The 23,760-nt window shown below is 36.6% G+C and overlaps 2 protein-coding genes across 3 annotated transcripts; both read right to left on the bottom strand.

Moving 5' to 3' along the window:
• Window positions 1-3,823: 3,823 nt before the first annotated feature.
• LOC112148919 (phospholipid phosphatase 1) lies at window positions 3,824-13,024 on the bottom strand. Its single transcript, XM_024276336.2, has 6 exons — window positions 12,605-13,024; window positions 8,106-8,257; window positions 7,746-8,026; window positions 5,727-5,784; window positions 5,360-5,536; window positions 3,824-4,933 (listed from the first exon to the last, which is right to left on the bottom strand). Exons 1-6 carry the CDS (start codon window positions 12,660-12,662, stop codon window positions 4,808-4,810), a joined length of 852 nt encoding a protein of 283 aa, XP_024132104.1. The 5' UTR covers window positions 12,663-13,024; the 3' UTR covers window positions 3,824-4,807.
• Window positions 13,025-16,032: 3,008 nt separating this feature from the next.
• LOC112148788 (chondroitin sulfate N-acetylgalactosaminyltransferase 1) lies at window positions 16,033-23,561 on the bottom strand. 2 transcript variants are annotated; one of them, XM_024276137.2, is made up of 11 exons: window positions 22,821-23,561; window positions 22,712-22,747; window positions 19,477-19,871; window positions 19,313-19,413; window positions 19,056-19,234; window positions 18,732-18,948; window positions 18,556-18,657; window positions 17,308-17,489; window positions 16,983-17,077; window positions 16,820-16,901; window positions 16,033-16,648 (listed from the first exon to the last, which is right to left on the bottom strand). In XM_024276137.2, exons 3-11 carry the CDS (start codon window positions 19,837-19,839, stop codon window positions 16,389-16,391), a joined length of 1,581 nt encoding a protein of 526 aa, XP_024131905.1. In that variant the 5' UTR covers window positions 19,840-19,871; window positions 22,712-22,747; window positions 22,821-23,561; the 3' UTR covers window positions 16,033-16,388. The 2 variants fall into 2 exon arrangements, with proteins under 2 accessions (XP_024131905.1, XP_024131907.2); XM_024276139.2 differs by lacking the exons at window positions 22,712-22,747; window positions 22,821-23,561 and having other exon boundaries at window positions 19,477-20,674.
• Window positions 23,562-23,760: the final 199 nt, after the last annotated feature.

Below are 23,760 nucleotides of genomic sequence, written 5' to 3'. Positions count from 1 at the left end.
TTCATTTTGTCCTGTCTTATGTTTGCAGGCAAAACATTTTACCTTGAACAATTTTTGCAATACAAATGTATACGATCCCTTTATAAATTGTTTTAAGAGAATGAGAGCTTTAACAGAAACTAAAACACTACTTTCTCTTAGCATCTAACGTGATACTGAATACTCTAGAAATTTGTCAGAATACATGTTTTCTCATCAAATCCTTCAATCCCTGATACAATGTAGACTTATTACCAGTATCAATTGAATTAATCTTTATATCTATGTCACTTTACAACACTATCAGGGTGCTAAAGTGCTTAATAGGGGATTAAAGATTTTAAAATGGCAAATATAAAAGAAACAATAATTCAATAAAAATAAATAACTAAATTGAAGCCTTTTTAGAGTTGTATCTCTTTAAAACTGGAGCTAGAACTCTGTTCACAAGAGGTGTAAGAAAATATTGATTATTTTGAAATATCGCGATACTTCATTTGGCAATACTTGTATCAATTTAAAATTCTGCCATGGCTATATTTATTTAAAAGCAAACGCATAGTTCAGTCTTTTTTTTTTTTTTTAACTTAAATTACCAAAAGAAAAAGCACCCTAAATTTGTTTGGTTTGTGTATGAGACAGTTGCAGTGCGTAATGTTCCGATAATTAAATTACATGTATTTTACAATTCTACTTTTGCAAAAAATGTCAATATTCAGATAATTCTTAAGTCTTAATTTATAAAAAAGTGATATTATGTTTGGTTCTGTCTGGGTTTTTTTTGGCATAATATTTTGACACTAAAAATGTATATATACATTGTAAAATCGCATTTCTAAATAAATATATATAGTGCTCTTTTACCTTACTTTATGACCCAAATCTCACAGTCCCATTCTCACATTTATATTCTGGTGCCATACACTTGCATTAGTGTCTTACTGCTCCCCATATGACACTTTGTCACATGGGGACCTGAACGTGCGATCCCTCAATCAGACTCCTCTAACTCTCCATGGCGACCACCTCATTAAAAAAAAGTAATCTACTTTGAATGTGCTCAGTCTGTTTTGGATTATGATAATTCAGAAAATAATCCTTTAGTGCAGCCTCAGTCCAGCAGGTGGCCTCATACGTTAGTGTGTAGACTACTCCCTGCCTCTAAATGTTCAACAGCTAAATAAAGCAACAAGAATAGCAATTAATATATACCTGCATATGTTTATATTTTCAGTGTTTTTACTTCTAATATTTTGTCATAACAATTGTATAGTCTTGTTCTGCTCTTTGCTTTGGGATGCTGCACATTTTTACAAACTTTTACAGATATTTTTTCTCTCAAATCACATCATTTTTTCACCTCAGAAACTGAACTTCCTTTCCCTTCCAGCATGAATACACCAGTAAAAACGATCATAAAAAAGTCTGTAGTCCCTGTTTTGTCTGACAAATTTCTCAGACTTGCATCTCTTTAGGATCACATACAGTAAGTCAAGTTTGTAGGAACCTCTTAATGTGTTTGTGTATCTAAAAACTGGATTCTGACAGCTCTCTTTCTCTGAAATAGTTTGCTTGTCAGTGTTTGCTTTTATTGTTTTGCTTTTTGACTCAGTGTCAGCTGATCAGAGCAGGAAGTAGGTAATGCAAAGTTATGCAAAACACCCGAACAGAAAATATAGTTATTTCAATGACTGTAGTGGTACTTTTGCTCAATATAATTTGGTTTGTAAATTCACAATTCTAACTTGTTTCAAAGCACTTTCCAGAAAATAGATTATAATTGATAAAATTTTATTATTATCTTTGATATTTTATAATATCCTTTTTCAATAATTCCAATTAAGACAGATTTCACATACATGACAGAGATGTTATCTTAATCCCCCACTCAGATAACCTTTTGTTGTATTTTAGGAGCAATTCCAGTTTTCTTTAAATTATGATCACGCCATTTTTAGCCAAAAAAAAAAAAGTCATTTTCTAGAACATAGTTTCTGCAGAGCGGCAACACTGGACCGTGGGTGCAGGGAGCTTGTGGCCTTCCCGGTGTATTTTCTCCATCACTAATAAGCTTTTTCAAACAACATTTTTTTTATCTACTCCGGATTCATAACAATTTGAATAAAAAAAAGACTCAGAAATGCAATTTTGAGTTTAATTTTCTTAACAGGTGTCCTTCATCATCAGAAAAATGCCAAAAAGAAAATGTTAAAAACATGACTTTCATCGGAATGGTTCTGTCTCTCTATAATGCATCTTAAAATGACCATTAATAGTCTTAAATTCAATTCAATTTTATTAATATAGCCCATTATTACAAAAAGAATTCCCTCATTGGGCTTCATGTCCGTAAATGTACAGAAGCATAAAATATGAACAATAGCTGATTCCTAAACAAAACAGACTAAATAAACTGGTTATCTACATCCTTAGACTCTCCTTCCCGGTAAAGAAAAACTCCTAAAAAACCTGATTCCAGGAGTAGAAACTTTAGGGATGCCCACATGAAGGAGAGATCCTCTCTTGAGACACGAGTAATAAAGAAATAATAGCTTATCTAGTTCTATAACTACGTATTTGAATAGAGTTCAACCAGATAGATCTGGGGCCAAGACGAGCCAGAGGCGAGGTCCACGGCAAAGAACAGGAACAAACGTTGATATCTTCCTACAAGCTTGACCAAAAGGAAGAGCTTTAAGTCTAGTGTTAAACATATATATTGTGTATTGTAGTTTAGCTAAACAACTTGTAATCCCGCAGACTGAGACAGAAATATTCTGTTTGGTAAAAACATAAATGTGGGCTCCATGAGATTAAATTATGATGAAATTATTTTAGGGTAGACTGCATTAAGAATTTGTTTTGTAAAGATAGTCAGACATGTGACAGAATGAATGGAGCTGCCCTCAATAAAGAGCATTGTTCATGTCAGCGTGACAGTAAGAGAGAGCTCTATGCAGCAGCACAATACAGGCCACAGTCAATCTGAAGTTAGGAGTACTTTCTTAAATAAACCTTTATAGTTGATAATTGATATTTTTTTATAAATAGAATATAAAGTATGTGTCACTGTTTAAAGCAGTGTGTTGCATATATTTTTCAGCCTCATGGTTTCTTACAGACTCTAGAAAAGACTGAACAAAACACATTCCAAGATAACAAAGTCTGTTTTCAACGTGAACAGAGCTGGCTGTCTTCTCAATCAAATTTGCTCAGTAGGGATAACAAAGTTTAGTCAATACAAAGAAAATAGCTGAATAAAAACACCAAAAATGTAAAATGGGATCTTGTGACAATAATTGTACTACTTGATTTCTAAATATTTAGACTGAGAACATGAGAACGACAGAAGCTATTTTCACGTGTGACGTAGTCAGATTTGAATCTGGAATGTGTCATCAGAAATGGCCTGTTGTGGGTGCACTTTGCATGTTTTTTTTTTTTTAGTTCGCTGGTTGCTGCATTGTAATATAACTATTTTGTGCCATTGGTGCAAAAATACTTTCTTCTTGATCATCGTCAGGTGCCTCCTTATTGTACATCTGGAAACATCTACACTACAGTTTTCAGAGTCCTGGACCACAGCCAAAGTTATTTTGGGGTTTAATTTGCATCACTAACGATTTGTCTGGCATTGGAGGCAGAATTTTTTGCAACCATGGTTTAGTTTCAACAGAACCCCTCACTATCAAAGTTTGAACACTCCTCACTGGCATTCACAGTTCCTTGGATTTCTTCTTATTTCCCTTTCCTGTTCTGTACAGTTCAGTTACCTTTTCCCGTAGATTTTTTTTGACTTTCCCCATGACTCAGGATCCATAAATCTCAGTGCTACACTGAAGGATTTTTTTTTTTTTACAATAAATGGCTTCACCCAACTACCAACTATGAGTGGAACAAATGTTTTTGTGCCATCATTTATATCCTACAAAAATGACTAAAAAATTATTATTTCTTCCATAAAAACTCATGAGGACAATTAATTTGATTGATACTTCTATTTTTTTAATCAAACTATTCTGGATGCACATAAACAAGGAGTGACGACTTTTTCTCAAGCAAACAAAAAAAATTCTCCTGACATCCTTGTTGTTCTGGTTTTTCTTCAATGCTCCTCGAGTTCCTGGTTCATCTTCCTGAGTCATGATTCACCTTTGTTTTGAACACATCAACACAATTTCTTTGTATCAAAGTAACAAAGTGGGCAGTCTCTTTATTTTCTTTGTGTTGTGGAACAATTTCAGTTTTCTGTACAGATGAAAAAACAAGTAGCTTAAAACAAACAAAGAAAATTACATCACAAACGGAAAATAAGAGCAGGCATCAACATAAATCTAAGGCAAAGTCTGTTTATAAAATGCATTTTAAATGTTTTTTTTCCTCAGTTCAACCTCTGACTTATGTCATGAGTGACATTATTCACAGGTATCATCAAAACTCTACAAGCCTGCCATCAAATCGAAGCCAAACTCATTCACAATAAAAAAAACATCTGAAGCCAGTAAAATAACCTTAACCAAAAAATTAAAAATGATCGGTGATATTTGCCTGTGTAAACTGTAATCTGTGATATCAACCCAATTCTGCACAAGTTTCTTATTCTCTATATTTTGATTAAGAGCGTGCTGCGTCTAGCAGCACAAATCAGCAGCTAAAGGCTGAAGCCTGCAGCCAATCTGGGTTCAACACATGCATTCTCACTGGCAGCAGTTCATATGTAAGGCTTGCAGTTCACTTGTGTTTCACACCCTCTTTTTACCATAACATAGAATGGAGATTTCTGCAAGATTACAGTTGGTGAGGGTTTTCTTTTTTTTTTTTTTTTTTTTTAGTCAGCGGTGCCATAGTGGTTCCCGTTGGAAGAGTGGTCCTGTAGGCTGTTGCGTTGGGGATCTTCCCCCTGTGCTACTGCTGGTTCTATTGGCTGCGAAAAGAAGTTAGAGACACAGAACACCTGCAGAAAGCAAGAAAAAAAAAACAAAGAAAAGTTCATTTATATGTGTTTTTAACTAAATAATGAATGAAACACAGTGCTTCAAATAATAGTTATGATGTCTTTATATAAACTTGTGATAATCCTTTTTATTTTGGTAATTCAGATAAAGTTTAAAAACTCAAAATTCATGCTAGATTTCTATGACGAATAAATATATTTTCTTAATTTTAGGGTTTTTTTTTTTACTTTTAAATTGTATTAAGCAAAAGTTTAAACCAAGCAGAAAGAAGGTGAGTTTTTCCAAAACAAACCAAATTAGAAAATCACCACAGTTACCCTCAGTTCTAGCCTTGACTTGATAAAAACACTATAATTTCCTCTACAACTTTTAAACTTTTTAATTGTATATTTGAGCAGTTTTACATCAACTAAACACAAACTTACAGTAAAAATACCAACAGATCCTCCCAGCAGGAGACCCATGAGTACATCACTCCAATGGTGCTTGTAGTCAGACACTCTGGACAGGCCCACATACACTGCCGTGGCAACCAAGAAAAACTGCAGAGTGGGCCGGAACAGCCTCGCCCACCGGGCCTTTAACCTGGCTTGTGCGTAGAACTGCAAACCACAAAAACAACCAAATAACAACTAATTAGGAAACTGGTGCTTGATTATAGTTTTGTATGGAAATCCCACTGCTGACAGCAACATTTTAAGAACAATTCTTTTAAAGATGAAGTAAAACAATGTTTCTAGAGACAGTGTTCCAAATAAAATTTTTTTTCTAATTGTAAAATTATGTACTAACCACAAGGAAGATCATGCAGTACATAGAGAAGGACGAGTGACCGGAGTAAAAGGAGAGTCTGTAAGAGAAAAAAAATGTCAGAGAATTAATATCAAGTTTATTGCAAGCTCTAGTAAATGTTTTGCAACTCTTAAAAAATAAACTTGTCCCGGCCTCAGGGTTTAGATTTAGGGTCCAATTAAAAACAAAAGGATAGAAATAAGAAAAATTACTTTATAAATATAGCTATTATTCATGCTTTAACTATATTTGTATTGATTCATTGATGTCAATAAAAAAAAACAGAGTTGGGGCTCCACTGAAAGCATCAGTTTGCTGATCATGTAACCGTCTAACCTTAGATTTAGTCTGTCTCTGTTTATCTACTTGATTCAAACAGTAACAAATTAAAAAATGTATACATGCTATTCATCATACTGTAATTTTTTTTCTGTATTTGTAATTATTTTTCATCTTCCAACCAGTCTCAGTTGTTCTTTAACTGTGTTGGATTTGGAATACTAAAGAAGACAAACAATATACATATATTTCTATGTATAGATTTATCAAACTTGATTAGATACGACTTGACTGGAAAAATATAGATAAAAAAGTAAAAGAAAATACATTTTATATGTACACATCCACATATACAGGCCAATGACGCCATTGTAATTACTCTTATTTCTAAATAAACATAATTGTACTTGTACATACATCACATAACACACTGAATCCATTGAATGGGAAGTTTATCATAAAAAAGTTTAATTATTTGCTTAAAAAGAAGAGGAAGCAGCAAATTTATTTATTCCCCACACCTAACGTATTTGATTTTTTTTCCCCACAAAATGATCATAATCCAGTTTGTATCTTCTAATTGGAGTGATTTACTCTTTATCAGTCGACGCAAAAATAATTTTTCAAATCTGTATATATGTATTAATAAATTACAAAAATTAAATACTATCTCCGTACTTTATTTGAAGCCAAACCTGACATACGTAATTTAGAATTTTTTTCTTTGTATTGCCCAAATCAGAGAGTCACAGTATATAAGTTGAGTCTTGAATATTGGCCTAACCTTCTATTTTTATATTCACCTGCCTTTGCTGTATCTCTGTATTGAAAAGTGTATAGACTAATTTCAAAGGAGACAATCAGCAAACTGAGAGTGGGAAGTCAAAGGTTTTTTCTGCCTCTTTATAGATAATAGTTGACACAAACACTTAGAAAAAATATTTTTGCAGTAACAAATTAAAAGGCTTTTTGTCCCAATCCTATTCCTCACTTTAAAGAATTAATTCAAATCATCTTTTGATTTATTTTAAAGGGGTTTTAATTATGATGATGCCGCTTTTAGCCAAAATAAAAAAACTTGTGGCATTTTTTAGGACATAGTTGCTGCAGAGCAGTAGAAATCATTCACCAGAGTCATGAGCAAAACTGAGCAACCCCGCCCCCAATTCCCCTCTGTGTTTATATGCTCTCCTGCTACTTCACAACCCCAACGTAACATTATCACTCCGACAAAAATGCCAATTAATATCAAAGTTTTCCAGCTATACAGTTTTGAGCCAGATACCAGCTGACACGAGGAAAATGAAGACGTACATGGATCTATTTGTCTTCAAGTGGATGCATCAGAATGAAGTAGAGGAGGGAGCTTGTGACCCACTCCTCATATTTTCTGTCAACAAAAACCTTTTCGTCTTTTTGTCTACCCCTTATTTACAACGATTTGAATAAAAAAATACATAGAAATGAAATTTTAAGCTTAACTTTTTTAATATATGTCCCCCAAGATCAGAAAAATCCCCAAAAAACATGCTAAAAACACTATTTTAATCACGGAGGGTGTGGATGTTCCTTATTTTAAGTGCATCACTGTTTGTGTGGTTCACGCATAGCGTCACAGCTCACAACATAGAAGAATGCTTGAACAAGAAAAACCTGTTTGTACTACTTCTTCCTCAACTTTAGCTAGGTACAGCTGAGAACTCATCAAAAAGTTTCACGCCGTTCCCTCCTCATCCTCACCTCGACTCCTTCACCAGGAAGGGGTCTCCGGTGCAGGTGAAGTTCTCTACGTATCCACCTGTTTTGCAGTTGATGCGGTCCCACTGCGGTTTGCAAACTGCCAGGAAGTTTGGCCGCAGACGGCCGATGGTGTACTTAGCGATGTCAGTCAGAGACTGATTAGCAGCCGCGCCAAACAAATAGCTTCCAACAGCTTTGTACACACACGACATATAGTTCCTCCCGAAAGACTGGTTCCTCGCCAGAGGCAGATAGACGGAAAGGAATTCCCCACACACAACCTGGAACAAGAGCGAGTGAACAGTGAGGTCATTTGATCTGTGAAAAGGAAGAAAAGATTGAGAAATGTAGTGGACTTACTACAATGATGGTGAAGGGGATCATGACTCCCCCCAGCAGCACGTCAGGTATGGTGTCCTCCTTAAGGGGGTATCTGATGGACTCATCGTTGCAGAAGAAACCCCGTTTATACGGGTTGCGTTGAATGTTTAGAATAAAAAAGGGGAGCCCAACTGTGTAAAAAAAAAAAAAAAAAAAAAAAAAAGTCAAGTTTCAAGGTGTAGAAATTTACATCACATTATACATATAAATATAAGTTCCGGTCACATGACCCAAATGTTCTAACATACTCTGTTCAAATAAACGAGGAATAACGTACATTCTCATAGACTTTTATTTTGAAGTTAAATTTTGGTTAAAACTGTAAGGATTGCCACTGAGACAGATTTCTTAGTAACATTTTTGTCAGCACATTTTCTATTGTTCCTCATAGTTATCTTAAAATTAAAAATCATAATTACATTAAAAAAAAGTTTGTTTTTTTTACCTATTTTACTTGATCTGTTGCTTTTATTTCTTTTGGTTTTGATGTTAATTTGATGACTTTTCTTAAATAGCTGCAGTTTAACACTCATACTCTAATGGGGTCCAGATGACCCGACCCTTATATTGATGTATTATCTCTCCCATGACAAAGGTGGATTAAAGTGGACAGAATTTTATGTCTGCCACGGATACGAGTAAAAAAAAAAAAAAAAAAAAAAGAAAAAGTTCAGTGTGCTGTCTTGTAGGGTCCAGATGACCCCACTTTTAATGTAAACATGCCTAGGATGGTACAATGGTTAATTAGTTATTAGTTTAGGAGCTTCTATTACAGAACTTTGTAGTCAAATGTGTTCCTCTGAGTTTCTCTCACTTTTACTACAAGAATGGTTGGGATTTTGGTCACTTGTAATCCTAAAGAACTCCTTACTTCTCTCACAAATGTATTTGTATGAAACTTTTTTACCAAATATATGCAAAAGCGTTTAGGAAGCAACTTTGGAAGAAAATTTAAACAAAGTGATAATTCCTTTTTGAAAATAAAAATGATTTGCTTTAAAACTATTCAAGGGTCTGCTTAAAGTAAAACTGAAATAAGACTAAGACAAGAAAGAAAATGAAAAATGAGGAAAAGAAAATGAAAGGCAGGCACGAACATAAGTAACGTTTATAGGAGCTCATGTTACCTCACCTCACTGCATACGCCAAATACAGCAATTTTAAGGACAAAAATGGTTAATATGGCTAGAATTTTACATAAAAATTAGACATTTATAGAACAGATTATGGAACAAATATTTATTTTATGATTAGTATGGATTTTAAAATGACAGGTTAGGATGATGACAGGTGAGGCTATTGTTTTACTACAAAAACATATTTAGTATATAGATTTTTACTCAACCCCCTTTTTACATCTAGAAAAGCCCTCATCCAAAAATACTGATAAAAAAACCCCAAAACTTTTATTTTGTAATACGGCACAATTCATGTAAATATGGTGAAAAATGATCTTAAAACCCCAAAATTGCAACCTTAATCACAAAATGCTGCTCTCTTCTGAACTGTAGTTTGTGAGAGTAAAAGTCCAATCGTGACAAAACAAACAAACAAAATTAAACACAAGCTTTTCAAAAAAAAATCACGTTTTTTTGGCCGCAAAAGTGAAGTAGGCTTTTCACCATCTTTCAGGATAAATCATTATTTTGGGATAGTCGACTTATTTTAGCAACATCCAGTCCAATCGTCTTGTTTAAAAGGCTGTAGACATTATAGACTGGTCTACATTCAGTATAATGATTCAAAGGCAGTTTAAACGTTTCCGTATATGTGATTTAAATTGCTCCATGGAGAAGTAAAGTCAGGTAAAAACAAGCCTGAGTTCTTGTTTTTACTTGTTTGTAGATTGATAGCTGGTATTTCATTGGGTTTCAATTTTGTTTGAAAATATTTCAGTTCAACGGCTGTAAAATTTGAACTTACTGATGGAAATCAACTTTTAAGAGGATGTGTGTTTTTTTTTGGTTTTTTTTTAGCGTGAACAACTATAGTGTGATGTATCACATTTTAAATCTAAAGTTATATTTGCTCTGAAGTAAGTGATAATGCCCGAAGAACTGTGCATTATCAGAAATGTTACTTTGGTCAGAGTGAATACTTGATTCTGATTGGCTGCTGAGTATTAGAAAGTAAAAATCTGCAGTAATAATGCCCACATAAAAAAAACAGTTCAAGTTTGACCCAGACACAATGTAAGGGTTAAGGCAGCGTTTAAACATTTAACATTTCTTAGAGAAAGAAATGAAGCTTATAGCATAATTTAAACCATAAAACCTCTCTAGGAACTTTCAATGAACCTTTCAAGTCGGAGTCGGTGTGGAGGACGCTGTCCTGTATATGCTACACCGAGCTCACTCCCACCTGGATAAGGGAAGCGGCTCTGTGAGGATTCTCTTCCTGGACTTCTCCAGTGCTTTCAATACCATCCAGCCCCCCCTACTGCAGGACAAACTGTGCACTATGGGAGTGGACCCCCTCCTGGTAGACTGGATCTCAGACTACCTCACAGGCAGACCACAGCACGTCAGGCTCAAGGACATCACGTCTGACACTGTGGTCAGCAACATTGGAGCCCCCCAGGGCACAGTGCTGGCCCCTCTTCTCTTCACCCTGTACACCGCGGACTTCTGTTACAACTCAGAGCTGTGTCACATACAGAAGTACGCCGATGACACAGCCATTGTTGGGTGCATCAGGGATGACAGAGAGGAGGAGTATCGGAGACTGGTGGGGGACTTTGCAGCATGGTGCCACACAAACCACCTCCAGCTCAACACCTCCAAGACAAAGGAACTGGTCATCGATTTCGGAAGATCCAGACCAAGACCACGACCAGTCCTCATAGAGGGAGCAGAGGTGGAGAATGTGGACTCCTACAAATACCTGGGTCTGTGGCTGGACAATAAACTGGACTGGACTACACACACCGGACACCTGTACAAGAAGACCCAGAGCAGGATGTACTTCCTCAGGAGACTGCGGTCCTTCAATATCTGCAGCAAACTACTGGGGATGTTTTACCAGTCTGTGGTTGCCAGTGTCCTCTTTTACACTGTGGTGTGCTGGGGGGGCAGCATATCCAAGAAGGACACTTCCAGACTGGACAAACTGATCAGGCGGGCCGGCTCTGTGGTCGGCACGAGGCTGGACTCTCTGGTGACGGTGGCAGAGACGAGGACTCTGGACAAACTGCTGGACATCATGGACAATGCCAGCCACCCTCTGCACACCGTCATCACCAACCAGAGGAGCCTGTTCAGTGGGAGACTGCTCGTACCAAAATGCAGGACCAATAGACTGAGGAACTCGTTTGTGCACCAGTCTGTCACACTCTACAATGCTTCACTGGGGGGGAGGAGATAGTAGAGGCGGACTGGATACAAACAAATCCATTCAGCAATTCATCCATCCACTCATGTGCAATAAAGGTATAAGTGCAATAATTAATACTGTAATAACCTACCTGTCATGTGCAATAAGTCAATCACAGACCCAAACCTGTTTTGATACCGCCATACAGACTGATCTTTACGCTGTCGTACTTCTTTGCCTCTTCATTGTTATTACTGTACATTGAGATTTTTTTATCATGTATATGTACATTGTACATTGTGAGATTTTTATTTTTTATTATGTATACCCTGTAAGCTGCTGAAAGACTTAATTTCCCCAAGGGTGCCATCCCAAAGGGATTAATAAAGCAAGTCTAAGTCTAAGTCTAAGTCTAAGTCTTAAAAATAATAAAACACTGAAGTATGACTGTCAAAAAACAGCAAAAGACATGTTTGATTGAATAAACTCCTTAAACTCTGTAAAGAGTAATATTACTTTATTGAAAAATACACTAAAAATAAGCATATCAATGATGACTCTACTGCGGGAATTTTTTTTTTATACGAAAAAAATAATTATTTCGGGGGGTAAATTAGTTAAATGACATTTTTTTTTATATTTATTATTGGTATATTTATTTTTAAATGACAATTACTTCCAGTAAATATTAACTTAAACCCTTTTTTTACACCAGACAAAAGTAAAAATCAAAGTCAAAGCAGAGGAGTGCTGTAGCTGCAGTCAGCACACATCCAAACCACAACTCACTGACTAAGCAAAGTGACAGAGCGTGGATTATTCGCGGGGAAAGACTTCTGGGGCTTAACTGGCAGCTCCTGAACAGCAGCTGCAAAGTTCAAGGTCTGTTTGTTTTTTGGGTTGTGCTTGAGACCCCTTTAAATAGCTCCAACATTGTGGGGAGCAGTTTGTAGCATTCCAGGGAGCCGTGACTGCATTCCACGCGGTGAGAGGGAAAAGGCAGGTCTGCGCGTAAAAGCGCACAGTGGAAACTTTTCCATCCTGTCTGACTCCTGGAAACTGTGTGGATTCTACTGATAGGATTCACTAGAGCCGCATAGAAACTACTCTAACATTAATATTCAAGAGTTATAAGTTAAAATAAAGAATAATATATATTTACATACCGAGAATGAGGCAGGAAATGTCGAGCAGGATGAACAGGGCGCGGGAAGTTGGGAACATATTCGGTCTTCTCCGTTTTCTTCTCGTCCGTGGAAAAACGTCGCCTTTGTGAGGGGGCAGAAGCGCAGCCTCTGTCGCATTTGTATCGCTATTCTAGCGCAAAATTGAAACACACCACTGTCATGGTCCCGCGACTTACTGTCCGAGCTCCCAAATCCACCTTTGGGGAAAGAAGTCAAAAAGCCTAAAAACTACACGCGCGACGTAAAGACACGAGCACACGGACGGTCACCCTTCCAGCTCCGCGCGGACCATCATAACACCCGGGGATTTCCTCATAAAAGCGAGTGTCAGCTGATGAGACATCACCGGCGATCCACGCACACAAGAGCTATTCTGATTAGTGATGCATTCAGGCGCAGCTGGGAAATCCTACCATCCTCTTCATTTATATTTATAGACCAATGAAAACTGTGTTTTTAACATGCTTGTTGTATTTTTGTCATGATGGAGGACATATGTAAAAGAGTTTAGGATTGAAACTGTGTTTCTGAGTATTTCTTTACTCAAATCATGTTGGATCAGGAACAGATGAAACACGGGGTGTGAAAATGCTAAAGTTTGTAATGTTATGAGCGGGTCAAAGGGGCCTTTCTCCGCTCCAGTTTGATACTGATAATGCACGCCATTTTTTTAACACGCTAATATTATCTTTGGCTTGTGAAGGGCTGCAAGAAAGCTGGTGATTAAACCAGGGACTAATGGGAAATTAGTGGAGGCTTACTTCCTCACCAACAACTCAAAGGCAAATTTCTCGTGAGCTCCTCCTGTTCTGCAGAAAATGTCTTTTCAAAAATTACACATGATTATTGTTTTGTTTTGACTTTTTTTTTTTTAGCTTCAAACAGCATAATCATACTCCAAAGACCACTAGGTATTATTTTAAAATAGAAAAAATATATAATTTGAGTGAGACCTTAATTAAATTAGCCAAAAGCGTTTTTATCAGTTCAAATTTAAGTTTTGGATTTCATTTACATCTTTTTATGTAGAATATTCAAATAAACCCCATGTATTTACCTCTTTCAGTATGTATACCTTTTTTTTTGACTACTCTATATTAGCAAAAGTTGCTCACTTCTCTGCCTTTTGCACATATGATTTCTTGATAATTTATGTTTTATTTATTTACTTACTTACTTGTTTGTTTATTTATTTGTTTGTTTGTTTATACATGTACAAAAGCATTCATGTACAATCCAAGATTGATTAAGAGTAATGCGATGCTCTGTAATCTGGGTTTATTTACATGATCACATATTCGGACTCTGATGTTAGACGGGAAAGTCAAACTATACGTTTTTACTGTAGTTCATCCAGGAAGTGTTCTTTCAGGCTAAGACTCACAGCAGGGCCTTGAGCTCTTTCATACCGAAGTTATGAACCATGTCTTTATGGAATTGCTCAGAGCTCTGCAGTCATGTTGGAACAGGAAGATAACATTTGAAAACTTGAAGATGGAATTGCTCAAGCATTCGAAGTTCCTTTTCCTAAAAGACAAAAAGTTAATCTCCTGAAAAGCAACCCCACACTATAATACTCCCTCCACAACACCAAGCATTCACACTAGTATTGCTCTATGTGAATAAGTTTGTCTGTAAAGTGTATTTCAAGAGTTTATTATTGAACACATCACACTGTAACATAACATGTAACATAATCTTATAGGTGTAATAAAACATCATTTACTGATGATCAAAAATACAAAATCCTTTTAGGCAAGATACAATTAATTAAGTCTAATTAATCAATAAAAACAATAACTAAGCAGAAATTTGTTGAAAGGTTATTTATACAGTTTTCCATATTATATGTGATTGTTTTTTTTTTTATATATTACATTTTGAATTAATTTATAAACCATGGGAAGGAGGGTTTTCTGCCTCTCTATTTACTATAATGAATATGCTATTTCAGAATAATAAAATTTTATAATCAATAACATTTGAGAATAAATAATTACATTTGTCTATACATGTTAACACTTCTGAAGGGGACTATAAAGTTTAATATTAATCAAATTTCTAATGTTTATCCCCCCAAATAAAGTCGTGGATCATTTACATGAAAAGTGAACATTCCAAAGTGTCATAATTGAGATGACAAAAAATGCAGTGTTCAATCTTAAATTTAGATGGTCAAAGTAAAAAAAAAAAAAAGAAAATGTAACTTTGAATTTCCGAGCTGTACCTGAAGGCAGCATGTCTCATGCATAGTGGAGGGCGGAGGAAGGAGTGTCGGCTGACGCACAGCTGCCCCTCCCTCCTCAGGACCAAACCACCGCCTGAGGATGTGTTGTTCAGATGTTTTCACCGGTAGGAAACTCTTTCTGCCAACTTTTATGACTCTGACATGACGTCAGACATTTTGTTATTTAAAAAAAACAACACAAATAAAAATAAAAGCAGGAATAGGAAATCTTTTGGATTTTTAGTTTTGGGAAAAACTTTCAACTTAAATTAAAACACACCAGTAATCATGCAGCTCATTTGACTGGCTCCCTGTCAATTTTGGAATTAAATTAAGACTTTTCCTGCTTTTTTTTAAGCTCTTCATGGTTTAGCTTTTCTTTCAGAGGTTCAAACTGTTGGCAGCCATTTTTAAAGTCAGCTTCATGTGCAGGACACCACAGAAACATTGGGATGGCCGTGCCTTTTTTATGGAATATTATTCTTCCATAACTGTGCACGACATCAGACCTAAACAGTTTTAAAATTCAACAAAAGACCAACCTTTATAGAATTCATTCATTTCTTTAATTAGAGAACATAGGAGGAGTAAAGTGCCGTCATATCAATGTCACATCAATAAATCATAGAATGATAGAACATTAAAACATGTTAAAAACAATTAAACAATAATGAAATACATTTTAAGAGTAGTGCTGTCATGTGATTATTTTTTGTGGGATTAATTAATTGTGATCTGTAATAGATTAATCTAAATAATCTATTTTAATCGCAAGTATTTTTAACCTAATAATTGCTGGAAAAAGTCTCACTTTGTAGTATTTTCATTTAAATTTGTGACATTGTGGTGCAGTAAAAAATGACTAAAAAAGTGGATTTATGAGGATTTTACTTTAATATATTAGATTTACAAGCTTTACTTTTACACATTCAAACTCAAACAATTAAGAAAAAATCTGATCCAGAGTCCTCAATTTAAAACATCAAAAACAGAAGAAACATTTTTCTGAGCAATTCACAAAATATTGACCTGGAACTTCTCTATAATATCATAATACATATGTTTTATGTTTATTTTCTTTTCCTTATTTTACTGAATTTTCATCTGTCTTTTATTTGTTTTTTTGTTGTTTAATTTTATATTTTTTTTAGTATTTTTGATCTTAATCTTCTCAGTTTTTATTTATTTTTTTTGTAAAGCACTTTAGTACTGTAATGACATTGTAAAGTGCTATATAAGTAAAGATTCATTCATTCTTAAAGGCTAAAGATCATTCATTTTTATTCTGAATTCTTCATTTTTTGGCCAATTACAACAATAAATCATTCTCTGGGAAAACAGCGGATGTTCTCATGTTTAGAAGATGTCAGAATGAAAATATTCTGTGACATCAGAAGTTTTTTCTGCAGGAGGTCATCTCATCCGCATTGTTTTTTATTAAGACAAGTTCATGTTTAAGCTACATACTGTAGATTTCAATGCATCAAAAGGTCATAAACATTGTATAGAACACATCTGTTGTCTCTAATCTCTTCATCATCTGTCTAGATGCCGTTCTTTCTCCCGTCTGAAGTAGAGCTCTCCCAGCTGGCCGTGCGAGGCTTCGTTCATTGCTTTGGTCTGCATGCACATCTTGTATTTGTCTGGAGGAAGCTCATCTGCGCAGCTCTTCTCGTGCCACAAGTGGAAAAGGCCGCGGCTTGGCGAGCGGATCACCATCAGCTTACTGTGAAGGTACTTCCTGTAGAGGTGCACATCCTCCAGCCCCCAACCTTTGATGCTGCGGTCGAACCCACCTGTATGGAGATGAAGGGATAAACAAGAAAAATGTCTTTTAAAAATATGATTTAGAACTGAATAGAATCTTGAATATAATCCAAGTGTACAGAGTAAAGGAAAAAGTATGACTCCTACTGTTTTGTCTTCACTCTTGTTTTGACCACAACAGTCAGATGATAGGTTTTTACCTATGTTGATGAAGTCCGACCTGTACTGGCACGTCATGCCAAACCCAAAGTCTCGCCAGAATCCAGTCTCCTGACTGATAACCTGAGACACAAATCAAGATTAAAACACTTCCTCCCAAGATGACACACGATTCATCAGATCTGTGTCTCATTTTTCACCCACCAGCTGTTGTTGTAGGGGGGGTAAGTGTGAGCTGTTCCTGTAAATGACTGCTGGGTTGTACTGACTGAAAAGAACGGGGTAGAAGACTTTTTTCCCTGTGAGAAACAGAAATTCAACACATAAAAAACAAAAATGATATGACATTATGGGTAATCAATATGTTTCACATCTTTTCTCAAAAATAACTGACTGCTGGAGTTGTGAGTCTAAAAATTTGTTGTCTTTTTGTAGAGTGACATCTAGTGGTCATCCGTGATACTTAATAAAAGCTGTGATATACAAAACAGTCTATAAAATCTATATAAGCGGAGCCGTTTTTCCTCACCAGGCTCAGCGTTCATCCGACAAGACGTCAAGAAATCAGCAGTGAAGTGGATGTCGACATCGCAGAAGAAGAGGAGCACGTTCTGCCTCCGTCTCCAAGCCCTGGCTCCGACCTCGAGGCCTCGGCCTCGAGAAAAGTCCTCATTCAGCTGGATCAGCGTGAAGCTCCTGAACCGGGTCTCTCTGAGGGGAACGGAAGAGGGTTTTGGAAAAATTCATCTAAATCCATCTAACGTGCAGAAAGTCTCATCAGAGTCCTAACAAGTTTTAAATTATGAGGAAAACAGAATAATTCTTACTTACAACTTAACATTAAAGATCTGCACTTTGGATTCTGGAGGAGTAACATTTTTGGAACCTCTAGAACCCAACGAGTTCATTTTTTAGTCTCAAAGCAGCAAAGACAAACAATCGAGAGCAGAAAGTGAAAGAAAGACTCGATTATGTCCCTCCAGTTTGACTCATTTGATAGAATTGAAATCAGAAGAAGGCAGAGAGCGATGATTAGAGTCGGAGTGATGATTATTTCATTAAAATGCTGATTGCAAAGGTTAGTTAGTCCCAATAAAATCAAGAAAAGGCCTTTCTGATTGTTCTCACATGCAAAGAAAGCCCCTTTGACAAGATTTGTGATATTATAAAAACTGTTTATAAAATCTATATGAAAAATTCTCAAAAAATAAAAATATTTGTTTAAAAATGTTTAAACTTAAAATATGACTTTTTTGAAACTCTCAAATGTTTTAATGTTAGAAGCATAAAATGTCCTTTTAGTAGTGCATCATCAACAATATTAGTATGTCAATTAATAATAAGTTTTAAATTTGCTTTTTTTATGTTTTGTTTTTTTCTAAATTCTATTTTAAATAGTTTTATTTTTATTTTCATTATTTTTGCTAAAGTTCATTTGTATTATTTTATTTCATTATTTTACTTTAATTTTTAATCTTTATATTTTTTATTTGTCTTTCTATTTTATTTAATTTTCATTTTTAATACGTTTTTAATTTTTCAAAAATAATAATTTAATTTAATTTAATTTAATTTAATTAAATTAATTTTAATTTTAATTTTAATTTTAATTTTAATTTTAATTTTAATTTTAATTTTAATTTTAATTTATTTTATTTATTTTATTTTATTTTATTTTATTTTATTTTATTTTATTTTATTTTATTTTATAATTAAATTAAACTATAGTTTAGTTTAGCTTAGTTTGGTATCATTCAAACACACTGGAATGAGTGACCTGGTGGTCTGATCCAGCACCGACTTCACTTGGTCCACCTCCTCTTTCCCAAAATAGACGACGGTGAGATGAACTTTGATGTTCTGCTGGATGCACACCTCTCTGAATCAAAACACAAACAAACATGGTTGGACTTGTTTGGGGAACCTCAGCCTCCGTTTGTGTCCAGGCAGTACCGGAAGTTCCCCATGAAGCTCCTGAACGCCTCCATCCTTTTGGAGAGCGGGATGATGATGTTGATGACGGTGCTGCGAGTGTCCACGCTCTCGCTCTTCACCTTCATGGGAGGGCCGAACGGCCGGAAGAGAAGGAGCTGGGTGAAGTCCTGCGGGCCGTCGCCTTTGAACACCAGCTCATAGACGGTACCACGGTTTCGCTCTGTGCGAGTCAGGCCTGAAATCCAACAGATTTACACCAATTAGCCACCAGGTTCCAGAGAAAGGCAAACTTAACCTTTGCTTTAAAGGTTAATGAGACTGCAATACTACAGTCATTCATACCCTGAATGAAGTCTGCTGGGGAGCATGTGTGCTTCCTCCTGGTGTCCTCATGATGCTGCTGGGGTCCGTTCAGGATGTGCAGACCCGTTTCCACGGTGCTGATCAGCTCATCTTTGCGGTCTTTCCTCACCAGCCTCTCGGCCGGGTGCTTCGACAGGCCCGTTTCCAGCTGGTAAACCCTAAACCAGACCACCAAAAACCCAAGCTGCAAAGAAGGGACACTAGAAGAGGGTCTCTCTGACAGATTGGTCACTTACGTCTGCAGGGTGAAGGCGTCAAAGGGAATGGCTGCGTATTCACTGGGCAGACTCACGCCTGAGGTGACCTCCGCCTGGTTCAGCTGTGAGCGGAAGAACTCCTGAAGAGCATGAAGCAACGTTCACTGCACCATCTGCTGACATTTCTAGAGAATGTTTTCTACCTTCAAGTCGGACTGCATGGTCGCTTTGTGCAGACTCTCCAGACCCTGCGGCAGAATTCCTTTGGCTTTAGCCTTATCCAGGGACTCCTGGAGCTGCAGCGTCCGCTCCTGAAGAGCGTCCTTCAGCTCAGCGATTTGCTTCGTCAAACTGTTGATGTAGTGCCTGTGAGAGTCCTCCCTTTCCTGCAGCAGAGCCATGAATCCCTCCTTACTGGTGGTCCCCTCTGGCCAAAGCAGGCTCTGTTTCTTCCTGTTAGAAGCAGGTTTACAGGCCAGGAGATAGAGGAGCAGCAGGCAGCAGCTGAAGCCCACGCCGACGAGGCCAAAGCGAGCCATCAGTGCCAGGAGCCAGCGCCGGAACATGGTGGACGGGCTTTCAAAGGTCTTTTGTACACCTGAAGAGCAAAACCAGCTCTTGGAGGAACATTCAAACACATCTATGAGGACGTTGTTCTTAAATAAAAACATAAAAAGTATCTAATCTTCTTACAATTTTTTTTTACATCATATCCACGTATAAACTCTAGAAATCTCAAACTATTTCTTTATTTAGACCAGAGGTCTGCAACCTGCGGCTCCAGGGCCACATGTGGCTTTTTTACCCCTGCATTCCTCTACTCTGGTTCAAGAAAAAGTTTTTCATTTTAAAAAAGAAACTGTGAAGTAAAAAGTAAGTAAGTAGAAAAGTAAAAAATAGTAAAGCAAGCTAACTCAAACTTAACTCCATTACAAACAGCTGAGGATAAACGTATCACTAAAACATTTTGACAGATTTTAGTGCATCACAAAAATCCTTTGAAGGTCATAAACACAACCAGAATTAAGAAGCGCCAGATTATAAAATAATCTGTTTTATTTTTGGCACGGCCAAAATGTAAATACCTGAAGTTTGACACAGGTCACTGTGTCGCATCAGGAACTCAGCTTTGGGCATGTGACACTTTCAGTGACTCGATCGGCAGGTAGAATACTAGTCCAAAATAAGAGTTTATGTCCAGAACTTTCATATTTATTATTTACCCGTTTGAGCCGCAGGTTTGCAGAGCTCATCCAGCTACTTTTGGGTGAAGGCGGGATACAATCTGGACAGATCGGCGGCTTTCTCTCTTGCGGCGAGGCTCGATATGCCGGCAGAGAGAGGGCCGCTGAGGAGGCTGCTACCTTGGGTCTCATCGAGACATTAAAAAAAAAGAAAAAGGTCTCCAAATTTTTTTTTTTCCCCTCGAATTAATACAAGACAGTGAGCCTTCAAACTCAGCCTCAGAGAGACAGAAACACTGCAGAAGCGGCTGTCATATGGACACACCCCCGTGAACCGTCTTTTAATAACGATCATAACCCAAACATGGAGACATGATTACTGATGTTTTTGTAGAACTCTTCAAAATAAAAAAAAACCTTATTCCTCGACATTGTATGCGTCTTCCATTTATTCTAACAGAGCTGGTAGCTCCTCCCACATGCGGCCGCGGTGTCAGAAACACATTTTTTGACAGGAGGCGAGTAGCAAATTCGCCATGCAGCAAAAGAGGGGCGGGGCATGCAAATTTGGAACGCAATTCGCGTGAAAAAAATAGCAACAGACTAAAATTTAACTTTAAACGCTGCTCACAAGTGAGTTGTGCTATTTTAAGAAGAGACATGAGGGCACCGTGGTGGTGACCTCTGCTGAGAGACAAAAAAACTTGCTTTGGTATATTTCACAGTTTATTAACCAATATATATATATATATATATATATGTATGTGTTTGTAAAAAGATGAAGAGCAAAAAAAAAAGCATTAACTGCAATAGAAAAAAATTCTGTTGCTACAAGTCAGCAAAAGAAACAAGTAAAATGAAAAAATGCTTCCATGCCTGGGACTCTATCCCGCAACCTTGGCATCAGCAGTTAGGATATTATACTCTGAGTAAGATGCAGACGGCCTTAACTTGCTTATATCGTGAGAAACAAAGAAAGCTAAACAGAGCTTTCTGCAACAAAGAAGGGAAGAGTTCTCTTGGATTCACAACTCTTGAATGGATTTCTAATACCGCTCTGCAGAAACTACGTCCTGGAAAATTACAGGGTTTTTTTCATTTATGCCTAAAAACTGTATAATTATGATTGAAAAAAAAAAAACAATAGGAACGCTTTCTACAACAGCTCACAAGTTGGTTTTTAACATGTCATTAGCTGGACTTCATTTATCTCTTATTGTCTTAATATAAGTCCACAATGTTTTTGATAAAACTTGAAATTGACGAATGGCTCAGAATAAAAAACATAAATTGTTCTTTAAAAAAAAATGCATTTTATAAACAAAAATGATCAATAGTCATCATGATATGGGAAAAAGTTGCAGCTTTTAACCCATAAGAAGCCCTGGCCATTTTCCTGAAAAGACAATAATAGGACATTGACCAACAGAATACATTTCTGGTGTTCCTCTGATGTTACCATGGGTTCTCATGGGTTAAATGTTCTAACAAAAGTACTGTGTGTCCAAGACTTTGGCTTACTAATGTTTTTTTTAATGAGCTTGAATTGACAGGTTTATGGATTTGTTTCTTTGTGAGTTGTTATCTGTGGGAGCATTTTTCTAATACCTTCCATTTTTAAATTTGATTTTGAACCCTCAGATTTGGCTGAGGCCTTCTACAAAATTCATTTACTTTTGTATCTCAGCATAACCAACAGTACAATAACTTCTGCAGGCTTCGTGACCCGGTTCTTTCCCTGATCCTGCTCCAACAAGGCCGCTACCGTTGGCTTTGGCCACTGCAGGAAGACACAACCCCTTACCTGACATTGAGGGAGTTTGTCGAAGCTGAAAGTGACAGAAACAAGCATTTCTCTGTGCGTCTCTCCACCCTTGGAGCAAGTGTGTGTTTCCACAACCAGTGTATTCACAGGACGGTTGACTCTACAGCTCAGGTACCGGCTGAGTTAATGAAAGACCTGTTTATGTTTCCAAGTTCACACAAGCAGAGTGTGTGGGAATAAAATGCTCCCTACAAACCTGCAAAATCAGGAAAATGTACGTTTTAATGGATACATCTTAGAACTATATGGTACTTTTGAAGGATCTTGTCTAAAAATCGAATTATGGTCGGATCATCTCCCCTTTAAGGTTCATTTGAGTCTTTTAAAAGCTGAAAACTCCACAGCTAGTAGATCTTAGAGGATCATTCACTCACACAAACACATTATTGGAATAGCAATTAAAGAGGAAGCGTAACTTGTGACACTCACCAGCTGATGCCCAACTCAGAAGAAACTTCACTTCACCTAAACACACGAGTAAAAACGTCAGCTAAGGGCTGAGTAGAACTCAAACACACCATCTCCGCTCAGTCCCCACCTTCTCCCAGCACCTCCCTTCTCCTCTGCCCCCCTTCCTTCTCCTCACCACAACTCACTTCTCCATCCTTACAACACCTCACACCATCTGGTGTTATTTCTAATTACTTCACAGGTCGGGGCTCCTCTCTGTCCTTAAGCCAAATTAGAGGGTAAACTCAGTAAAGGACGTCCTTCAGGCTTCATTACCCCCAATCTGGCAACCTGTTTGGGGTAAAAGCAAAAAGAAGCGTTGAGGTTAAAAAAAGGCTGTTGTTAAAAACTTTGATTGTGTTCATTACTCCCCAAAAGCAATAAGTATTATTGATTTTGTATTTATTGGGTTGTTAAAAGGTTAAAAAAAAGTAACTATAAAAATTAGACTTAGAATTAGCAGTTCTGTTTGTCTATCTCTCATAAAAAGTTCAACACGGGGGAGAAAAAAACAAGAAAAGGGAGATTTTAACTAATAATAAGTAATAATAATATTAATGCATGTATGACTATATCGTATTTGCGAGGGCTGGGTATCGCCATTAATTTCCAGAATCATTTTTTTTCTATTCTTTTGATTCTCTCAATTAAATTTTGAGTTTACATATTTAGACACATTTGTTTAGAAACACATTAATAATCTATACATGTTTTAAAGATTTTGCAAATTAATCTGATACAGTTCACATTCTGTAAAATGTATTGCAGAAATTATAATGAGACTGTTATAAAATACAGAGTTACATGGTTTCTCTCCTGGAGGGCGTTAGGGGGCGATCACACTGTATCGTTACATCATATTCCAGAAGAAGAAGAAAGTATTAGCAAAAAAACGGTGCTTTAGACCTCAAATGGTTACTTTAAAGATATTTTCTTAAAATAGTTTGGAAAATTCATGACTGAGACTTTATAAAGATGTTCATTTAGTCAGCAATGTATGTTTAGGTCAACCGAATGTTAGCAATAGC

This window comes from Oryzias melastigma, linkage group LG9 (assembly GCF_002922805.2).
Source record: "Oryzias melastigma strain HK-1 linkage group LG9, ASM292280v2, whole genome shotgun sequence".
Lineage (NCBI taxonomy): Eukaryota > Metazoa > Chordata > Actinopteri > Beloniformes > Adrianichthyidae > Oryzias > Oryzias melastigma.
Note: the sequence above shows the minus strand (reverse complement) of the source record. Positions and strands in the feature narration are given on the sequence as shown.